General features: G+C 41.3%; 1 protein-coding gene across 1 annotated transcript in view; it reads right to left on the minus strand.

The window, feature by feature from the left end:
• Positions 1–16,244, minus strand: part of LOC117732706 (membrane-associated guanylate kinase, WW and PDZ domain-containing protein 2-like) — a 72,939-nt gene that overhangs the window by 21,473 nt on the left and 35,222 nt on the right. The window contains exons 4-9 of the mRNA XM_034535815.1: positions 14,538–14,762; positions 11,735–11,966; positions 11,130–11,209; positions 2,646–2,703; positions 1,346–1,467; positions 573–755 (exon numbers count right to left, since the gene is read on the minus strand). Of these exons, the coding sequence (XP_034391706.1) occupies positions 573–755; positions 1,346–1,467; positions 2,646–2,703; positions 11,130–11,209; positions 11,735–11,966; positions 14,538–14,762 (900 nt within the window). The remainder of the gene's footprint in view (positions 1–572; positions 756–1,345; positions 1,468–2,645; positions 2,704–11,129; positions 11,210–11,734; positions 11,967–14,537; positions 14,763–16,244) is intronic.

Below are 16,244 nucleotides of genomic sequence, written 5' to 3' on the forward strand. Positions count from 1 at the left end.
CTACCTGTTGAATGTCCGTCAATATGTGTTCATCCCTAGGGGAAGGTTTAAGGGAACCTGTGTAGCCTGTACTGTGCTTAATTTGGATGAAAACAAAATTTTATTTTGGTTGACAACATCTGTAATGCACACCAGGACCACAAAACATCATCCAATGATTTATCACTGCTTTCTTTGTCAGACGGTGATTTTGGAAGTCCACTAGTGCTTATGCTAAGGATTGTTCTGCGTTGGCAGAGGCAAAATTACACTGCAGCACCAAATCTACTGGATACTGTCGACTACTGCGCTGCCCATGCCTTTTAGGTTGACAGAAATGACCCAACAGGCTGGTAACCTGCTTGAATGGATCTAAAACTCTGCCAATGAAAGGTCTTCATACTTGATCTGCTTTGGTAGGAAATGAAGGTCCATTATGTTGAGGAATCAGAATAATGAAGCTGTGCTTAAGTATTTCTATAAACCCAGTATTAGGGTGTCAGTGGGGACTGCAGTGACAACTTGTTTTTGGGGTAAACCTCAATTTATTTCTCAACCAGCTGTCAAAATGAAGTGTTGGTACACATAATTACCTGTGTCCATCTTTTCATCCTGAGCAGCGGGTCCGTCTGGTATTACACTCTTCACTTGCAGGAACTCATCGGGCTCGTCACCTCCGATGATCGTGAATCCAAATCCCATGTTGCTCTTCTGCAGGGCTGTTGACAGGAAGTTCCCCTTCAGCTGGGTTGGGTCCCTCGTAAATAATGGCTTCTCTGAAGGGACAGAAGGTTTTGAATTATGATATTTGAGATATTGTTGATATCTAGAAACCATGCAGATTTGTTTGGTCACATTATGTTTGCTTGAAGTTAAAGTTTGACATGATCTTTTTAGTGCCTTTTTAGCAGCAATAAAGACACATTTGCCTTAATTCCTGATTAGATGACTCATGGAAGAAGTGCAGTCTTCACTTAGATGAAGCCGTACATATTATGTGCTGGTCTAGTACGTCCTCATACTCAGAGTAGACCCGCACTGCCAGCAATCTCTATTCGACCCTGTTCATTGTGACATTGTGCATCTGCCCCTTCAAATACTCATGAAACTGCCCGTTCTATGAGAGATGCATTAGGAAAACGATATGCACAATGTTCAATACAAACAATCTGTACAACAGGGACGATATACCATAAATAAAATGTATCAGCATCCAGGTTTTAGAGGCCCTTGATGGCCCTTGATGAAGGCCATTTGCCGGCATGTCTTTCCTGCAGTCTTTGCATTTTCATGTTTTTGCAACTCTGTAAGTATGACAACGTGTTTTGAGTTATGTACTGCACACACTCTAGTATTCCATGCATACCTCTGTATATAGTGGGTAGTGGTAGAGCGGAGAGTCCCTGGCTCTGCATCTGCCTCTGCTGCTCCAAACGTCTCTTGGCTTCCATGACTGGGTTCTCGAACTGGGTCCTTCGATTGATATGACTGAAATTAAAATGCATCATCACAAATAATGGAACAAGGATCATTCACAACGCCAAGCCAGAAATACCAATAGCACAATGCAGTTCTGCATTTAAAATTTGACCAACGTTAAGAGGTATTTTTAACAAAATGTACTTGAGAACAAAAGTGTTCTTTTAGAAAAAATGGTGCCTTTTAGTGTGTTAAATGATTGACGCAATTAAACTCCATTGAGCTCTATTTTGTTGTTGCGTTGAGTGAAATGACCTTTAAGAGAAAAGGTTGCTAGTCCTGATAATCCTAATGAGAATCAGCGCTACAGCTCTCTGTCCAATTCCAGCTACTTTCAGCTCATTGTTTTAGTGCATACTGTGATGTTATTATGAGTCCCTTTTGCTCTAAACGACTACACATTTAAGATGGTTGGAAGCAGATTGCAGCAACCAATACGAAAGTTCTGCTGAAGTGTTATAAACATCTTGGAAACTTTTCAAGAGCTGGCAACCTAAACTAGAGATAAAATGCCAGTGAATATTGGACGAGCATTCAACAGCTTATGCTTCTGCTGGAAGTAATTTCAGGTATGTGTTTGCTGACATGATAATCTATAATATCTTGATAAACTCATCAAGTAAAGCGAGGACAGTTGCTCTGACCTGGTATGGAGTCGATATGTTGCCTCAATCTGAAAAAAACTAATTAATTGCAGCTCTAACAGGTTTAAATGTTGTAGTGGATCCAGATGGCAGCAACTCTAATTACTTAATATACTGTGGGCTAGTTTGAAATATAGCAATACATCAAATCTTGTGATTTTTGTCTTGCACTTAAAATTCGATCCCCAAAGTAATTTGTAACTACAACCAAACGTTGTAAGAAATGTAAATAATAAGTGACAAGATCAACATTTTTTTAAGCTTTTGCAGCGAGAACAACATTTTATGTACTTCCAAATTAAACAGCATCTAGAAACCGATACAGTATGTTTGGGATACAACACATTCAAGGATTTTGATATAGCATTCTCTTGATAGTCTATACATAATTTCGCTGTAAAAGTTAAATGAGCAGTAAGAAATAAAAAATGAATGAGAATTAAGGCATTTATAATTCATAACGAGGCGTTGTAAACCATATCCATGCATTTCCTGTTTTACTACAGAGAAGCCAAGTTAACCGAAGTCAACCGGGAGACTTACTCTACATAGTAGCTGCCGTAGATGGGGTCATCTATCTTCTCCCAGCCATAGGGCAGCTCTGAATAGGAAGGAGAAAACAGACAAGGGAAATGGAGTCAGTTTATGATGAGAGCAGGAGAAGGAAGGTAGACTAAATTGAACCACTGAGGGGAGACAACATGAATCTCAGGGTTCACAGCTAGATGCTTCCAAAGTGCTCCTTTAATAGACAAGACAACACTTCGATCTGCAGCGGTGGCTTCTTCATGGAGACGCAAACCACAACACAAGCATCAATACAAAGCAGGGCGGGAGTAAAAGAACATTTAAATCATTTGACACGTCTCATTCTGCCTTCGCTTTCTTTCAGTCTCTTCCTTTTGTCGTGTGCACCAATCCTTTCAATTCAATTTATTTTGTATTTTTCAAAATCATAAATTTGCCTCGGAGGGCTTAACAATCTGTACACATGCCCTTTAAGGCCCAATACCTCCTTCACCATACTATTTTGTGTTTGTCCCTTTTTTTCCATCTTTAACCCGCCCACTTGTTTTCGCCTTGGATGGCTTCCATGGCTGTCGTGTTAACCGTCTCCTCCTCTCACTCCTCCGGCTCTCCCTCCTCACTTCATTCATCCCTTTGCTGATTTAGCTCTGGTCTCTCCATCGTAAAAGATCTGGGTCAAGGCACTGCTAAAAATCCCATACTCTATGCTCTGTTCTTCTAACTTTTCACTGACACTTGCACACATACAGTGCACTATAATGACCTCCCTCTGCCGTTACACAATTCAGGTTGTTTTGGTTTTCAGCTTTAAATTTCAGTTTTCACTGAGACATCAGAAACACAACAAAGGGATTATACGGCTCTAGCTTACATTAAAAGATATACGCCCCTGCAACAATCCATCTAACTGTTGCCCTCCCAAACAAACATATACTTGATAAACAGCACTTCAGATTGGCATTCATCAGCAAGCGTTCTTGAAAGGTTGAGCTTACTCCCTCAAATGAATTCATCCTCATGTCTTGTATTAAGAGTCTTATTAATGAAATCCATGACTATGACCATGGATGGGCATTTTTTACAGGGAAATAAAACCTGATGAGAGTGGAAGAATACTAGTGTCATGGAGATTGAAAGATATGACTAATACACTAAGAACAGGCGACTTGGTTGACCGTGAGCTTATTACAAAAACACCATAACACACACACATACACTCCCACGCACACACACACGCACGCACGCACGCACGCACGCACGCACGCACGCACGCACGCACGCACGCACGCGCGCGCACACACACACACACACACACACACACACACACACACACACACACACACACACACACACACACACACACACACACACATACGTACATGTATACAGAAAGACACACAAGAGCTGACAACCTTGGTGCTAGAAAAGGAGGTCTTGGTGAGGATAACAAAAATAGTGAGTGGGAATAGGGTGTGTGAAAGGAATTTGTATGAAAAGGAGTGTGGTGGTGGTGGTGGCAGGTGGGGCGGGGAGTTTAGGGAAGTTTAGGTGTGATGCTTCCGTAACCCAGCTGACATTGGGCGAAGGCAGGCTTCACCCTGGACAGGTCGCCAGTTTATTGTAGGGAACATATAGAGACAAACAACCATTCACGCTCACATTCACACCTACGGGCAATTTAGAGTCTCTCCAGTGTAACTGATTACACCATTACAAGCATGTTTATATTATAGAAAGGTATTGAACCTAAAATTGTTTATCTGTCTGTTCCATACTCACGTAAGGAACTAGCAAAAGAAGAGAGATACCCGAGTCTTTTGAGATTCTCACACACTCACACACACACAGACACACACACACACACACACACACACACGCGCACACACACACACACACACACACACACACACACACACACATAGAGCTCTATTATTTTTGACTCTGATATTGTGGCATCAGTCCCTCACACTGTAATGCAATTACGAACAGATTTGTGATCTTGATATCAATAATCCATGTGTGGACGTGTGTGTCTTGGCTGCTGAATATGCTGACTGTGCAGCCCAAGGTGAAAGGGGTGCATGCTGCAATTATCTTTGGTCTGCTTCACTGTTTGTTCAAACCACCTGCACTGCACTGCCATTACCTCAAACGACCCATCTCATCCTCAAGGCATTACAGTCAGATGGATTCACACTTCAAACCACCTTAAATTCCCTCCCACTGTCCATGAGCCACCTTAAATGTCTGCCTAACTCATCCACCACTCGCTTGCCCTCCTCCTAAAGTGAAAGGGAGACAGTTTCCATGGAAACCACCATTAGAAGTCTTTTTTTTCCTCTCGCCTGAGCTGAGGGCTCTGTCTTGTCTCTATTTCCTGCTGCTGAAATACAGAGAGAGAGTGTTTGTATGCATTAATATGAGTCTATATTTGTAGTACGTGTGTGTATGTGTTTATTAGATGGCTGCACTGTGTTTGCATGTCTGAATGTGTGTAACCGTTATCATCTTTGACACTAAATCAAACACCTCGTCATGCGTCTGTATATAATATGAGCACGAGGGGCTTGCTTGTGTGTTTGCTTTCTTGTTTCTCTGTATCCGTATTGGTGCCTCCCTTGACATGAAGTCTAATTGTGATTCCTCTGCATTAGATGACTCATCTCCCCTCTCACATAAAGTCTTCCTGACCAACATGGAGCCAGGAACCGATACGGTGAACCTTTCTGACTCACAGAAAAAAATACAAGCCAACTCAACTCCCAACTCTGATAAAAAAAACAACAGCATTTTTATGTAGCAACTAATGATCATTTAATTTCATCATAAACTCATCTGCGAGTCATTGTCTTAATGATTTGATAAATCATTTGCTCTATGAAGTGTAAGAAAATAGTTTAACCATTTTTTTTCAAAATCCAGACATAATGTTGGACCAATAGTCCAAACCTCACATATATCTATTTCTGTTATCATAGAAGAGTAAGAAAACCGGCACATATTCACAGTAGACACTGGAGCACATGCTAGAGTTAGAGTCTTCCGCCATGCTAGCAGCTATGTGAAGCTGTACTTATTGCTATTATGTTCACAATGACAATTATGTGCTGATTTCAGCAGGTGTCAAGCTTATCATGTTTGCATCCTAGTTTATCACGCTAGTTTGATAACATTAGGATTTTGAGCTGATGAAAAGACATAATCAAACCACCTTTGAATTTGTTATGTTGATTAATAATCCATATATCAACTCATTGTTCTAACTATGCTCTAACTATGACTGCAACTGTGTTGTGTTTTGTGTTTACACTGCCATATTAATCTAGATCTACAAAGCATAGATAGGAAATAAAAAGAGCTATCAACACAGAAACAAAGAGAAAGAGCAACCAAGAACATGAGAGTAAAGGAGGTTGAAAAATACAGACCTAGAAATGGCCCTAGCTCGAGTGTAATAAAAATGATGTAACTCAGAGGTAAAATGTTAGTACGAGTCCATCACGTCTAACAGTGGATGCATGGACTTCAACTCTCCTCATATGCAAACCGCTTTCCATCACCATTTGTCTCTTTCCGGCTCTTTTCAAGAAGAAACACTGATAGGGGTCTGACATTTCTTTTCTTTTTAGTATCTCAGTCTAGTCTAATTGATTAAGTCTCTCTTTTATATATATCATTTTATATTTAATTCCTGCCTCTAAATGAGCATGAGCAGCATATTTATGTCAACAGCACTGAGTTTTAAACCGCCATTGGGTGTGCATATCAAAGGCAGACTTGAAACCAACACTTGCTGTGATGTGAAGCTTCTCCCGCTCTGTTCTTGCCTCTTCTGAGCGAGAGAGGAGATATCTGCTTGTGTTACATAACAAAAGACTTGCCTGACAAAAAGACTGCAAGGCGAACCGGATCTGTGGTGACAAGCCTTTGAACTCTGCGAGTCAATCTCAGCATAAAGATATAACACAATGCACACAAACGTTGTACATTTGCGCAAACACATCAACACAGACAAGCTTCTCTTTAAATTCACCCAAAAGTGAGGGAAAAGGGAATAGTCAATGAGGATATGAAATGCTTAAGGAAAGTGGAGCAAAAAGACCAGACATGCAGGAGAAGCAACGGAAAGGGAATAACAAGAGGGAAGGTGCAAAAACAGCATTGCTGAAATAATGTTAGTATGTCTGCTTCCTGCTTGAGGCTGTGAGACTCTGGGAAATCCTCCAGGCAGATGGGCAGTTAAAACAGCCCCACCTCTTCCTGCTGTTTCCTCTCCACATTTATTGTTTATTCACTGTCCTTGCAGAATCTGACATATTTGCTTCCATGCACATTTCATCATTCAAAAACTATATACCCATTAACGTGGGCAAAAATGGAAAATTGCCTTTAAATTGTCACTTGGTGCACAGCAAGCATGCAGAAAGTGTAAACATCAGAACACAGTCTGAGCAGCCCATAATAAAGAGCTACAGGACACCAGTATGCTGATTAAAAGAAAAATATTAACAGGGTGAGTAATGTAGAACAGCATGCTGGATTAAACTACTGTATATCCTTCTGTCATGCTGAGCTGTTTATACTGAAAAATAATATTTCCTGGCAACTAAAAGTGTTTCTGGAAGGCGTAAATTCAAAGGTGCTGTGAGAGGATGTGATGTGCCATCCAGGACCCTTACAAACGTTCTGCTAACATCTTTTGATTCAAAATCCTCTGCCAGTGGTGATCGCTTAAGCTTCCTTTAACCACTGCTTCCCCAAAGATAGAAGGAGGAAGACTTCACACAATAGAAAAACTGCAGAAAGAAAAAAAAGAAAGACAAAGGGGAAGGTAATGGGTATTTTTCACAAACATGGCTGAAGCTACTTCCTCTTCCTCTCAGGGCACAGATCTGCATTGCATGGAATAATGCAAAAATAACACTACACGTGTTGTCATTGACATATCTCATTTTCGTCAGACAGGAAGCCGAATCTAGGGACTAATCTAAGGTTTCAAAATACTAACTGGCTACTTTTTAGATAGAACAGCCTGTTCAGAAAACCTAATTCACAATACATCAACACTTGAAATTTTGCAAATACAATTAAACCTTGGAACATAACATGACTCATTGATATGTCAAATGGTTCCCTCTATAATCAATGTAGACAGAGATGGTGACAATATACTTTATCAACTCTTGTGGTATAAATGTCTGTAAAAGGTTCTTAATTGCCATTTTGGATTTGTTATCAGCTTTCGCTATAGATCTGATCTCCAAGAACACTTTAGTAAAGTTGTAAAACCTATAAACAACAGCAAGTTTTTGCTTTAAAATACAAAATAAGTGATCACAGAGCATCGAAGAAAGGTTGCGTCTAAACATCACCGGCGTTGGTAAAAAAACCCATCTTTGTCAGCCATGTTTGTGAAAAGGGTTTGTGAATTGGTGTGTGTGTGTGTGTGTGTGTGTGTGCGTCTGCGTGTGTGTGTGAGAGAGAGAGAGAGAGAGAGAGAGAGTGTGTGTGTGTGTGTGTGTGTGTGTGTGTGTGTGTGTGTGTGTGTGTGTGTGTGTGCGTCTGCGTGTGTGTGTGAGAGAGAGAGAGAGAGAGAGAGAGAGAGTGTGTGTGTGTGCGCGTGTGTGTGTGTGTGTGTGAGCTGAGCGGTGTTATTAGAATTCCAGTCACAGTTCGGCCTTTTACTCGGCAAAGGGAGAGAGGGAGAGACCGAGAATGAAGGTGGGAGAGAAAAAGAGAGGAGCAAAATTAAAGAAAGGAAGATTGAAAGGGAGAGAGAGAGGAAGACGTGAGGTGAAGGAGTGCAGTGGAGAACGAAGGAGGGAGAAAATTGAAGAGATGGAGACAGAGGAAAGGTAGAGAAGGTATTGATTCAGATCTTGCTCTGCTGAATCACATCACAACCTAATTTGTTGAACGAAGGCTTTGACAGCAGCAGGGATGCAAGTTCACCTCATTGTTATATATCTGATCCCGCTGAACCACAGGAACTCTATTTTATTATGTTTGACATCAGTGCTGGATATTTGTTGTATGAAACCAGTGTTCTTAATCTTAGCCTCTGAAACAACTGAAACACCTTTGCTTCCCCTGATTTAAAATAAACCTTAAAAGACAGTTGACACTCTAAACTGCATTTTCTGTTCCAACAACTCCAACAAAAAGACCAAAACAATGAATTGATCCTACATGCAAGTTCTGCGTGCATATCCTACGCCTGACATAGCTTACTCCCCTGTGCCAGAGACTTCCCTTGTTGTCCAAAAACTATTAAAAACAAAAAATGAGTCACTCAGTCCCACGCACAACCCTTTTTTGTTGTAAACACTCGCTGATTGGAACTCTGTTAGAGATAGCCACAAGCCCCGATGAATCTGAGGGACCATAAGATGATGAACAGCTTAGAAAAGAATAAAAACAATCTCTGCAACACTAAATAGCATGTTTTTCTTTCTTCAGAATACTGTTTCTCTAATCTTTATTTTTGAGATTCACCTCATCAGACCTCTTAATCTGTGAGAGGAAAACCGCTCTTTGGTTCATCAGTTCACGAATAGAGAGAACATAAGTAGACACGGCTTCTTTTCAAGTGGTCACATACAAACTAATGGTCTACAGAAGAGCACCAAATGTGTATTCATTCACAACCTAAAGATTCCCCAACAAATGCACTATTTACTTTTGTTTAAGCAATGGTTGTTAAAAACTAAAGTGCCCAGCTGTTTTAGGAAATTGATTAGAAAAAAACACCAAAACTATAGTACTATATAACTGGATTTTAGTAGGAGAAATATTTTTAGTAGGAAAGTATTGAGACAAGGACTAACACAGTGTTGATTTTGGTCTTTTTATGGGATTTGTTAACAACCGAATGCCTTATGCTTTGTTCACACCAAACGCAAAGCAAATGTTTACGTTGCGTTACTTGCAGGAGTTTACTCGCGGGATAATTTGTGTTTATTCACGCTAGATGCGCGGAGAGGAGAGGAGAGGAGGCTGATCTCTATCGAAACAGTTATCAACTAACCATGGAATAAATAACCACTATTTCTGCTTTGTCTTGTTGTGGAAGTCCCAAATATCACAGGAAACTAAACGCCGTCTTGTCCGGGTTCATAACATCATCCCGAGGCGCTCAGTGAATTTCATCAAGGTGTATTCACTGTATCCAGCAAGTCACACATCGGCTGGTTTAATATGAACCCAAAATAAACAATTTAGCTGTGATTTAATTGCAATAAAAGGACAAAAAAGGATACCAAAATAACTAATGAATGATGGAGATTTGTAAAAAGTCTGAATTCATGTCTTCTCAGTCTCCTGAGCCACAGTCGCCAGTGACCGAGTTGCCAGAGACTGAGTTGCCAGAGACCGAGTTGCCAGAGACCGAGTTGCCAGAGCCCTAGGCTCCAGGGCCCCAGTCTCCAGAGCCCTAGTCTCCCGGGCCCCAGTCGCCAGTGACCCAGTTGCCTGATCTCCGACCTCCAGAGAAGCTTCGGGTGCCTGGTCGTCCTTCCCCCCGTCCCCCAGAACGGTTCTGCCCATTTGGTCATCCTGCTGGCTGTCTGCCTTGCCCCCAGACCCCTTTCCAGCTCCACCTCTGTGATCACCTGTGTTGTATTAGTCTCATCTGCCTTACTCTGTTCCCTTGTGTTTTTTCCACCAATCAGCTTTCCGGTTTCCCTCGTGTCTGCCCACCTATGTCTCGTTGTCTGATTAGTTTCTTATGTATTTATAGTCCTGTTTCTTGTCTGCTGATTGTTGGTCCGTCTGCGATTTTGTGACGTTCTGCATGTAGGATTTTTAGTTGTTAATTTTAAGACTGCCCTGCTGAAAAAGTTTGTTTTGGATAATAGTTTATTAAAATCCCCATGTGCCATCCTTCTGTTCCCGGTGTCTATCTGCATTTGGGTCCAATCCCAGTTGTCTTTTTGCCCGATCGTAACAAAATGAATCCACTGTGAGCTTTTAAAATGTCCTATGATTATTAGCAAACATATACTGTCGGTGTGGACTGCTTCTGTCTGTAACTAACCCAACTGTACATGGTACGATATACCATGATGCCAGTATACGGTTACAACCCTATTATGAAGCATAGAAAATAATATTGGATGATTACATTCCTATCTACACATGCTGGAAGATGCTAATGCTAATGCTATGCTAATGTTCACTTCACAACAACAAATCCAAAAAGGTGGATTTGTCAAGTGAATTCTTTCTTGATATCAAAACCCTACTTTATGTGCCAGTACTCCTCCCAAAACCTGTGAAGAACTGTGCGAACAAACAAATCAAACAACAGAGTATTTTGCGCTATTTTTCTTAAGAGAAAACACGGTGTAACAGTTAGTCAGGATCAGACAACAGAGGTACACAGGCAGCAGGAAATGCACTGACAACACACTCCCACAAAGGCCGGAAGATGAGCTCGACTCAGATGAACACAAACTTAAACTTACAAAACAACAGAGCAAACAGGTTGTCGAGACTCACCGTCTTCTCTGCATTCTTCTGGTGGCTTTGCTTTCTTTGCAAGCCGAGGATCCAGCCACGATGTCGTTTTGGTGTTGTGACTGACAATAAGGAGAGATAAGGGGCAAACAGAGGTCAGAGAAACACTGACAGACATGATAAGAGGAAGAAACAAGTTCAAAGTAACACTAATGACCTGTACGTGTGGACATGTGTGTGCGGGGGCAAAAAGAAACAATGGGATTTATAAAGTAAACTTAATGGCAATTAATCTACTAATTAGTCCTCAGCCACTAATTAGTAAGGGTGAGAGGAGAGGGAAAAAGTTTGTATGGCTGTGTGTGTGTTTGCATGTGTGTTTATCCTTTATGTCTGATTAGTAGCATTATGTTACATCAATTATTCAACACAGAGGCCAGTGCTAGTTTACACACCCTGCCATATATACCAAGTTGATGCACTTTGTGATAGAGAGGCCAAAATACTGATACTGATCACTGAGACTTGTATTGGATATCGGTGACTCAAAATGGTGGTTTGGTGACAATGGGCCGATAGGGTGTGGGATACCAGAATTTGTTTTTGACAATGTCAAAATGTATTTACGGAGGATATTTTCCTCTTACTCTATGAAGTAGACCTCCCCCTTCTCGGTGTAGGCCATCTCCCAGTTGTCAGGGAGAGGACCAAGCTCTTCCTCATCTAAGTCTGGAACTTTGTCAGGCGATTTAGAGGGAGATTTTGGGGCCTCCTCTTCTTCTTCGGTAGGGGGCTCGACAGAGGCATGGGCCTGGCTGGACGTTTCTACAGCAACTTCCCCAGAAGCATCTGTGCTCTTGTCCTCATGTTCACTGGACTCTGTGGAGCAAAACACGCATGCACACACACACACACACACACACACACACACACACACACACACACACACAGACAGTTATGCTCATGTGCTCTGTGCACACTACACACGCCATACATGATGAGTCAGAGCCAAGCCACTGCAGAGCTAAGAACCCCCAGGAGAGAGAGAGAGAGAGAGAGAGAGAGAGAGAGAGAGGGGGGGGGGGGGGGGGGGGGGGGGAATGTGGTCTGAGGACAGTGAGTATGAGGAGAAAACAACATGGGGATGTCATAAATGGAGAAAAAGGGACAGACAGAAACTTCAGGGGTCAGAGACTGTGTCAGAAACACAAGGAAAGGTTTTTAGAGCGACGAGAAAAGCTGGTGGCATCTAGGTCAGCGGACAGGGAGCATACAAAAGTACCAAACTACACATTACAGTATTATAATAATATAATATAATCTAATACTATAATATTATAGGTGCAACAGAAACAGAATTGTGTCTATGACATCACAATACTTCCAGAAGAAATAAGACAAAATAAAGTCAATGTTCTTTCATGAGAGTCCATATCTTTATTCATGCCCACTAAAAATAGTCGCCATATCACACTTGAGCCGGTTCTATAGTTAGGTTTTGGTTTGACTGCAGCAAAGCAGGGGCCAGCCCTATAAACATGAAGGTTTGTCACTGAGTGAGTCACTGACTGAGCTACACCAGTTAGTCGAGTGTTGGAGTTTCCCCTCTGGTCGTTGCTCTTTCAAAATGAATGGGAGTGACAGTGCTCCGCTTGTTACGTCTCTTTGAGTCGGCGATCAATCATCTGATTCACCGCCTAGATACACATATGTGGTTGTTGTTGCTGCGCAAACCTATGTATATTTGTATGGTGTTGACACAGTTGGATGCATATATTATAAGCATAGCAGTTTAAGGAATAGCTGCGTAGAGTGATGGTGGATGCGCTCAGACCAAACAGGTGTTGGTGATCGGAGCAGAGAAGACATTAGTAGTAAAGTTGTCAAAATGTAATAAATGTACAGTGAAAAACTCAGTTTTTTTTCAAATGTATTGCTGCACCTCCTCAAGACCCAAGTAAAGTAAAGTAAGTCTCCCCTGGGCTTCTCGACCACAGTCTGGAAGTTGAAGAAGGAAAGTTATCTTGCTGTGTTTTTCCACAAGATCAGCATTTGAGGTTGTGCATAAGTTAATAATTGTCATGGGATGCAACCTAGGTCTGGTCTGTTTAACAAAAGAATGCAAACCAATGCTTGTCCATTGTGCATTAGCTTATGACTGGAATAGACTGGATTTTCTTGTTTTAATTTAACATCCAAGAATTAACATAGTACATTACATTACATTACATGTCATTTAGCTGACGCTTTTATCCAAAGCGACTTACAATTATGTTATATTCATACACTGTAGACACAGCTACAGGGAGCAATTCAGGGTTAAGTGTCTTGCTCAAGGACACATCGACTAGGGCGGGGATTGAACCGCCAACCCCCTGATTGAAAGGCGGAGCAGCTAACCACTGACCCACAGTCGCCTCAATAGACACATAGTAGACACTTCTACTAACTTTCGCCGTAAAAATATGGCCACAATGTAGCTCATTGATCATACAGGGTCAAGCAATTTATAGGTTTTAACCTAATCTTGTTTTTACAGGTGAAGTATTTTCTTCTTGTGAAACTAAAAACAATTCCCATTCTTTACGTTAGACTTTCATGAGGTATCAGGATAAAGTTACAGGATTAAGTTTCTAGTTTTGTTATGAAAAAAATTATATACGATCAGCATAAGTAAGTAAGTCTCAATCGCATCAAGTCGCATGACATTAAGAGAAAATAGTGGACAAAATATGACACGCTACAACAAAAGAGACTACAAAGAGGGGTGTGGAAGTGAGAAGAGAGGACAGAGGGGACAGGACTACAGAGACGAAGAGAAACATTAGAGGTCAGAAGAAAAGATGGTAGAGGAGAGGAAGAGAGACGGGAGAGTTGGGGTATTAATAGAAACAAGGGCAAAGGCCAATGGCGGTAGAGCAAAGACAGCAGGAGAAATGGAGAAAGGGGAGGACAGAGAGACAAGAGCTGAAGCCAAAATGAGACTCTGGACAATGATAATAGTGGAGACATAAAGGTGCCCTTGTGCATTATGTTATGTAAGGTTGTGGAGAACCTGCAGTTCACACTCATGCTTACAGAGTCTATTACTGCCTGTAATGACTAGTCAGTGTACAGTTTGTCTGATTTGCCGTCATCTGCATGTATAAACACTGTATAAACAGCAGCTATGGAACTGGATTAAAGGAGAAAAAAGAATATGCAAAGGGACAATAAAAAGGAAGATAACACTTGCTGTGAAAACTGACTTGTTTCTATGGTTTTACTGAATCACACAAGTGAGACTGCAATAAGACGAGTTCAGGCCTTATTTCTTCCCCGAAATATATCGTTTAAATATGTTATCATGGTCACGACACTTGGGAAACACACTGTTTGAATCTGAATTTAGCCACAAGTAGACGACAAATGTGCTATTAAAAAACAGGATGTTTTTCTCTCTCATCCCACCTGGTGTGACGGCCACCCCATTGCCGTTGACAACCGGGCTCTCCTCTTCCTCCTCCTCAGGTGGCTCAAGGCTGGCACGCTGCTCCATATTGCTGACTGACTGGTTCCTCTTCCTCTTGCCCTGGGCGCTGGGCCGGGCTCCGGGCAGCAAGGCCTCACTTACATTCAGAGGAGGTGCTGCGGGGGATGGCTCCGCTGGAGGTTTTGGTGTGCCGTAGAAGTTATCTGAGAGCAGAAGTACACAGCATTTGTGTTAGAAGCCACATGCACGACTAATTTGATTTAATCTTTCTAAATACAACAAAGATGCAATTGTTGGTGATTAAAAAAAGTCTATTCCTAAACACAAATGTCCTATTCTGACCCCATAAATGTAGAAACAAGAGAAGTCAACCATAATACAAAGTGACGTTCTCAAAAATAAAGATAAAAAGATAAAAGAAATAAAAAAATATTAAGAGAGAGAACAAAAGCCAAACACTCCCGAGTGTCACCCAATCCTGAAAAGAAGGAATTCCCAGCATCATATATTTAACCTATCATCCAATCATTGCCTTATGGGCCTAGTCCTTCAATGATTGTAGATATGCATATATGTATATATGAGACATATTTATTTCCTTGTGATGTACTTTTAAACCATTTAATACCCTCACAAAATATATGTTGTGAATAAATGTTGAGTGAGAGGAAAGAAGATATATCTTATTTTATAATCCTACAAAGTGGAGAAGAGTGGAGGTCCCACAAAGAGGAAATACAGAGAGAGACCGAGTCAATGGGAGGAGAACAAAAGCTGAGCAAATAAGAGAGAAGTGGGCAGCAATAAAGGACAAAAGCAGGATCAGCAGAAAAGACATTAGTTTACTTTGAACCCAGCAGAAGGCGGAAAGATATTATGAAGGGCTTTATCAAGGCTACTTCCTCAATAAGTGTACTTACCCTGCTGGCCACCAAACAAAAGAATCACACAGCAACAAAATAAAAATGTGCAAACATGGGTGCATGTAAACAAAGAAACGTGTATGGAATTGCATAGGCAGCAAGCCCCCAACTGGGATAGCTTAAGAAAGAGATGCTTTGCAAAACATAAAGCAAACTGAGATAAGTTTAGGCCAGAGTTACTCCTTATGCACCACACCAGTATTAAAAATGCAATGTTCCTCTGATCTTGAAAGCATCTGGTTTTGCCTGAAGGCATCTTGGCTTTATGCACAGTTCAACATCCACCTTCAGCTGTGACCCATCTCACATCATCACATACGTAAGGTCTTATGTGTACCAATGCAGCTACCCAGAAAGAGACCGCTTCCTCCAGTGGGCATAAATAAACTCTGCGTGAAGGAAAACATACACTGTAAACATGCAACACACACAATCACGAAAAGAACATGAAAAAAGAAAACACCCAAATACACACACATGCATCATTTGTGTGAGTGTGTTCAGCAGCACATGCTCACAAAAATTGCTACCGGGCAAATGAACCAGCACATTCCCCATCTGTAGATGTATCCCTGACAGTGTAGCAAAGCAGATACACAGACTTGACATGACTAGGAAATGGCAGTTTTTCAGATCTCTCTCTCTCTCTCTCTCTCTCTCTCTCTCTCTCTCTCTCTCTCTCAGTAAGAGATGGCCATGTGCTTCATTTTGTTTACTGTGATGCTATTGAATTTTAAAATAGTAAAATAGCTCTACTGAAAC

Source organism: Cyclopterus lumpus, chromosome 6, assembly GCF_009769545.1.
Source record: "Cyclopterus lumpus isolate fCycLum1 chromosome 6, fCycLum1.pri, whole genome shotgun sequence".
In the NCBI taxonomy this organism is placed as follows: domain Eukaryota; kingdom Metazoa; phylum Chordata; class Actinopteri; order Perciformes; family Cyclopteridae; genus Cyclopterus; species Cyclopterus lumpus.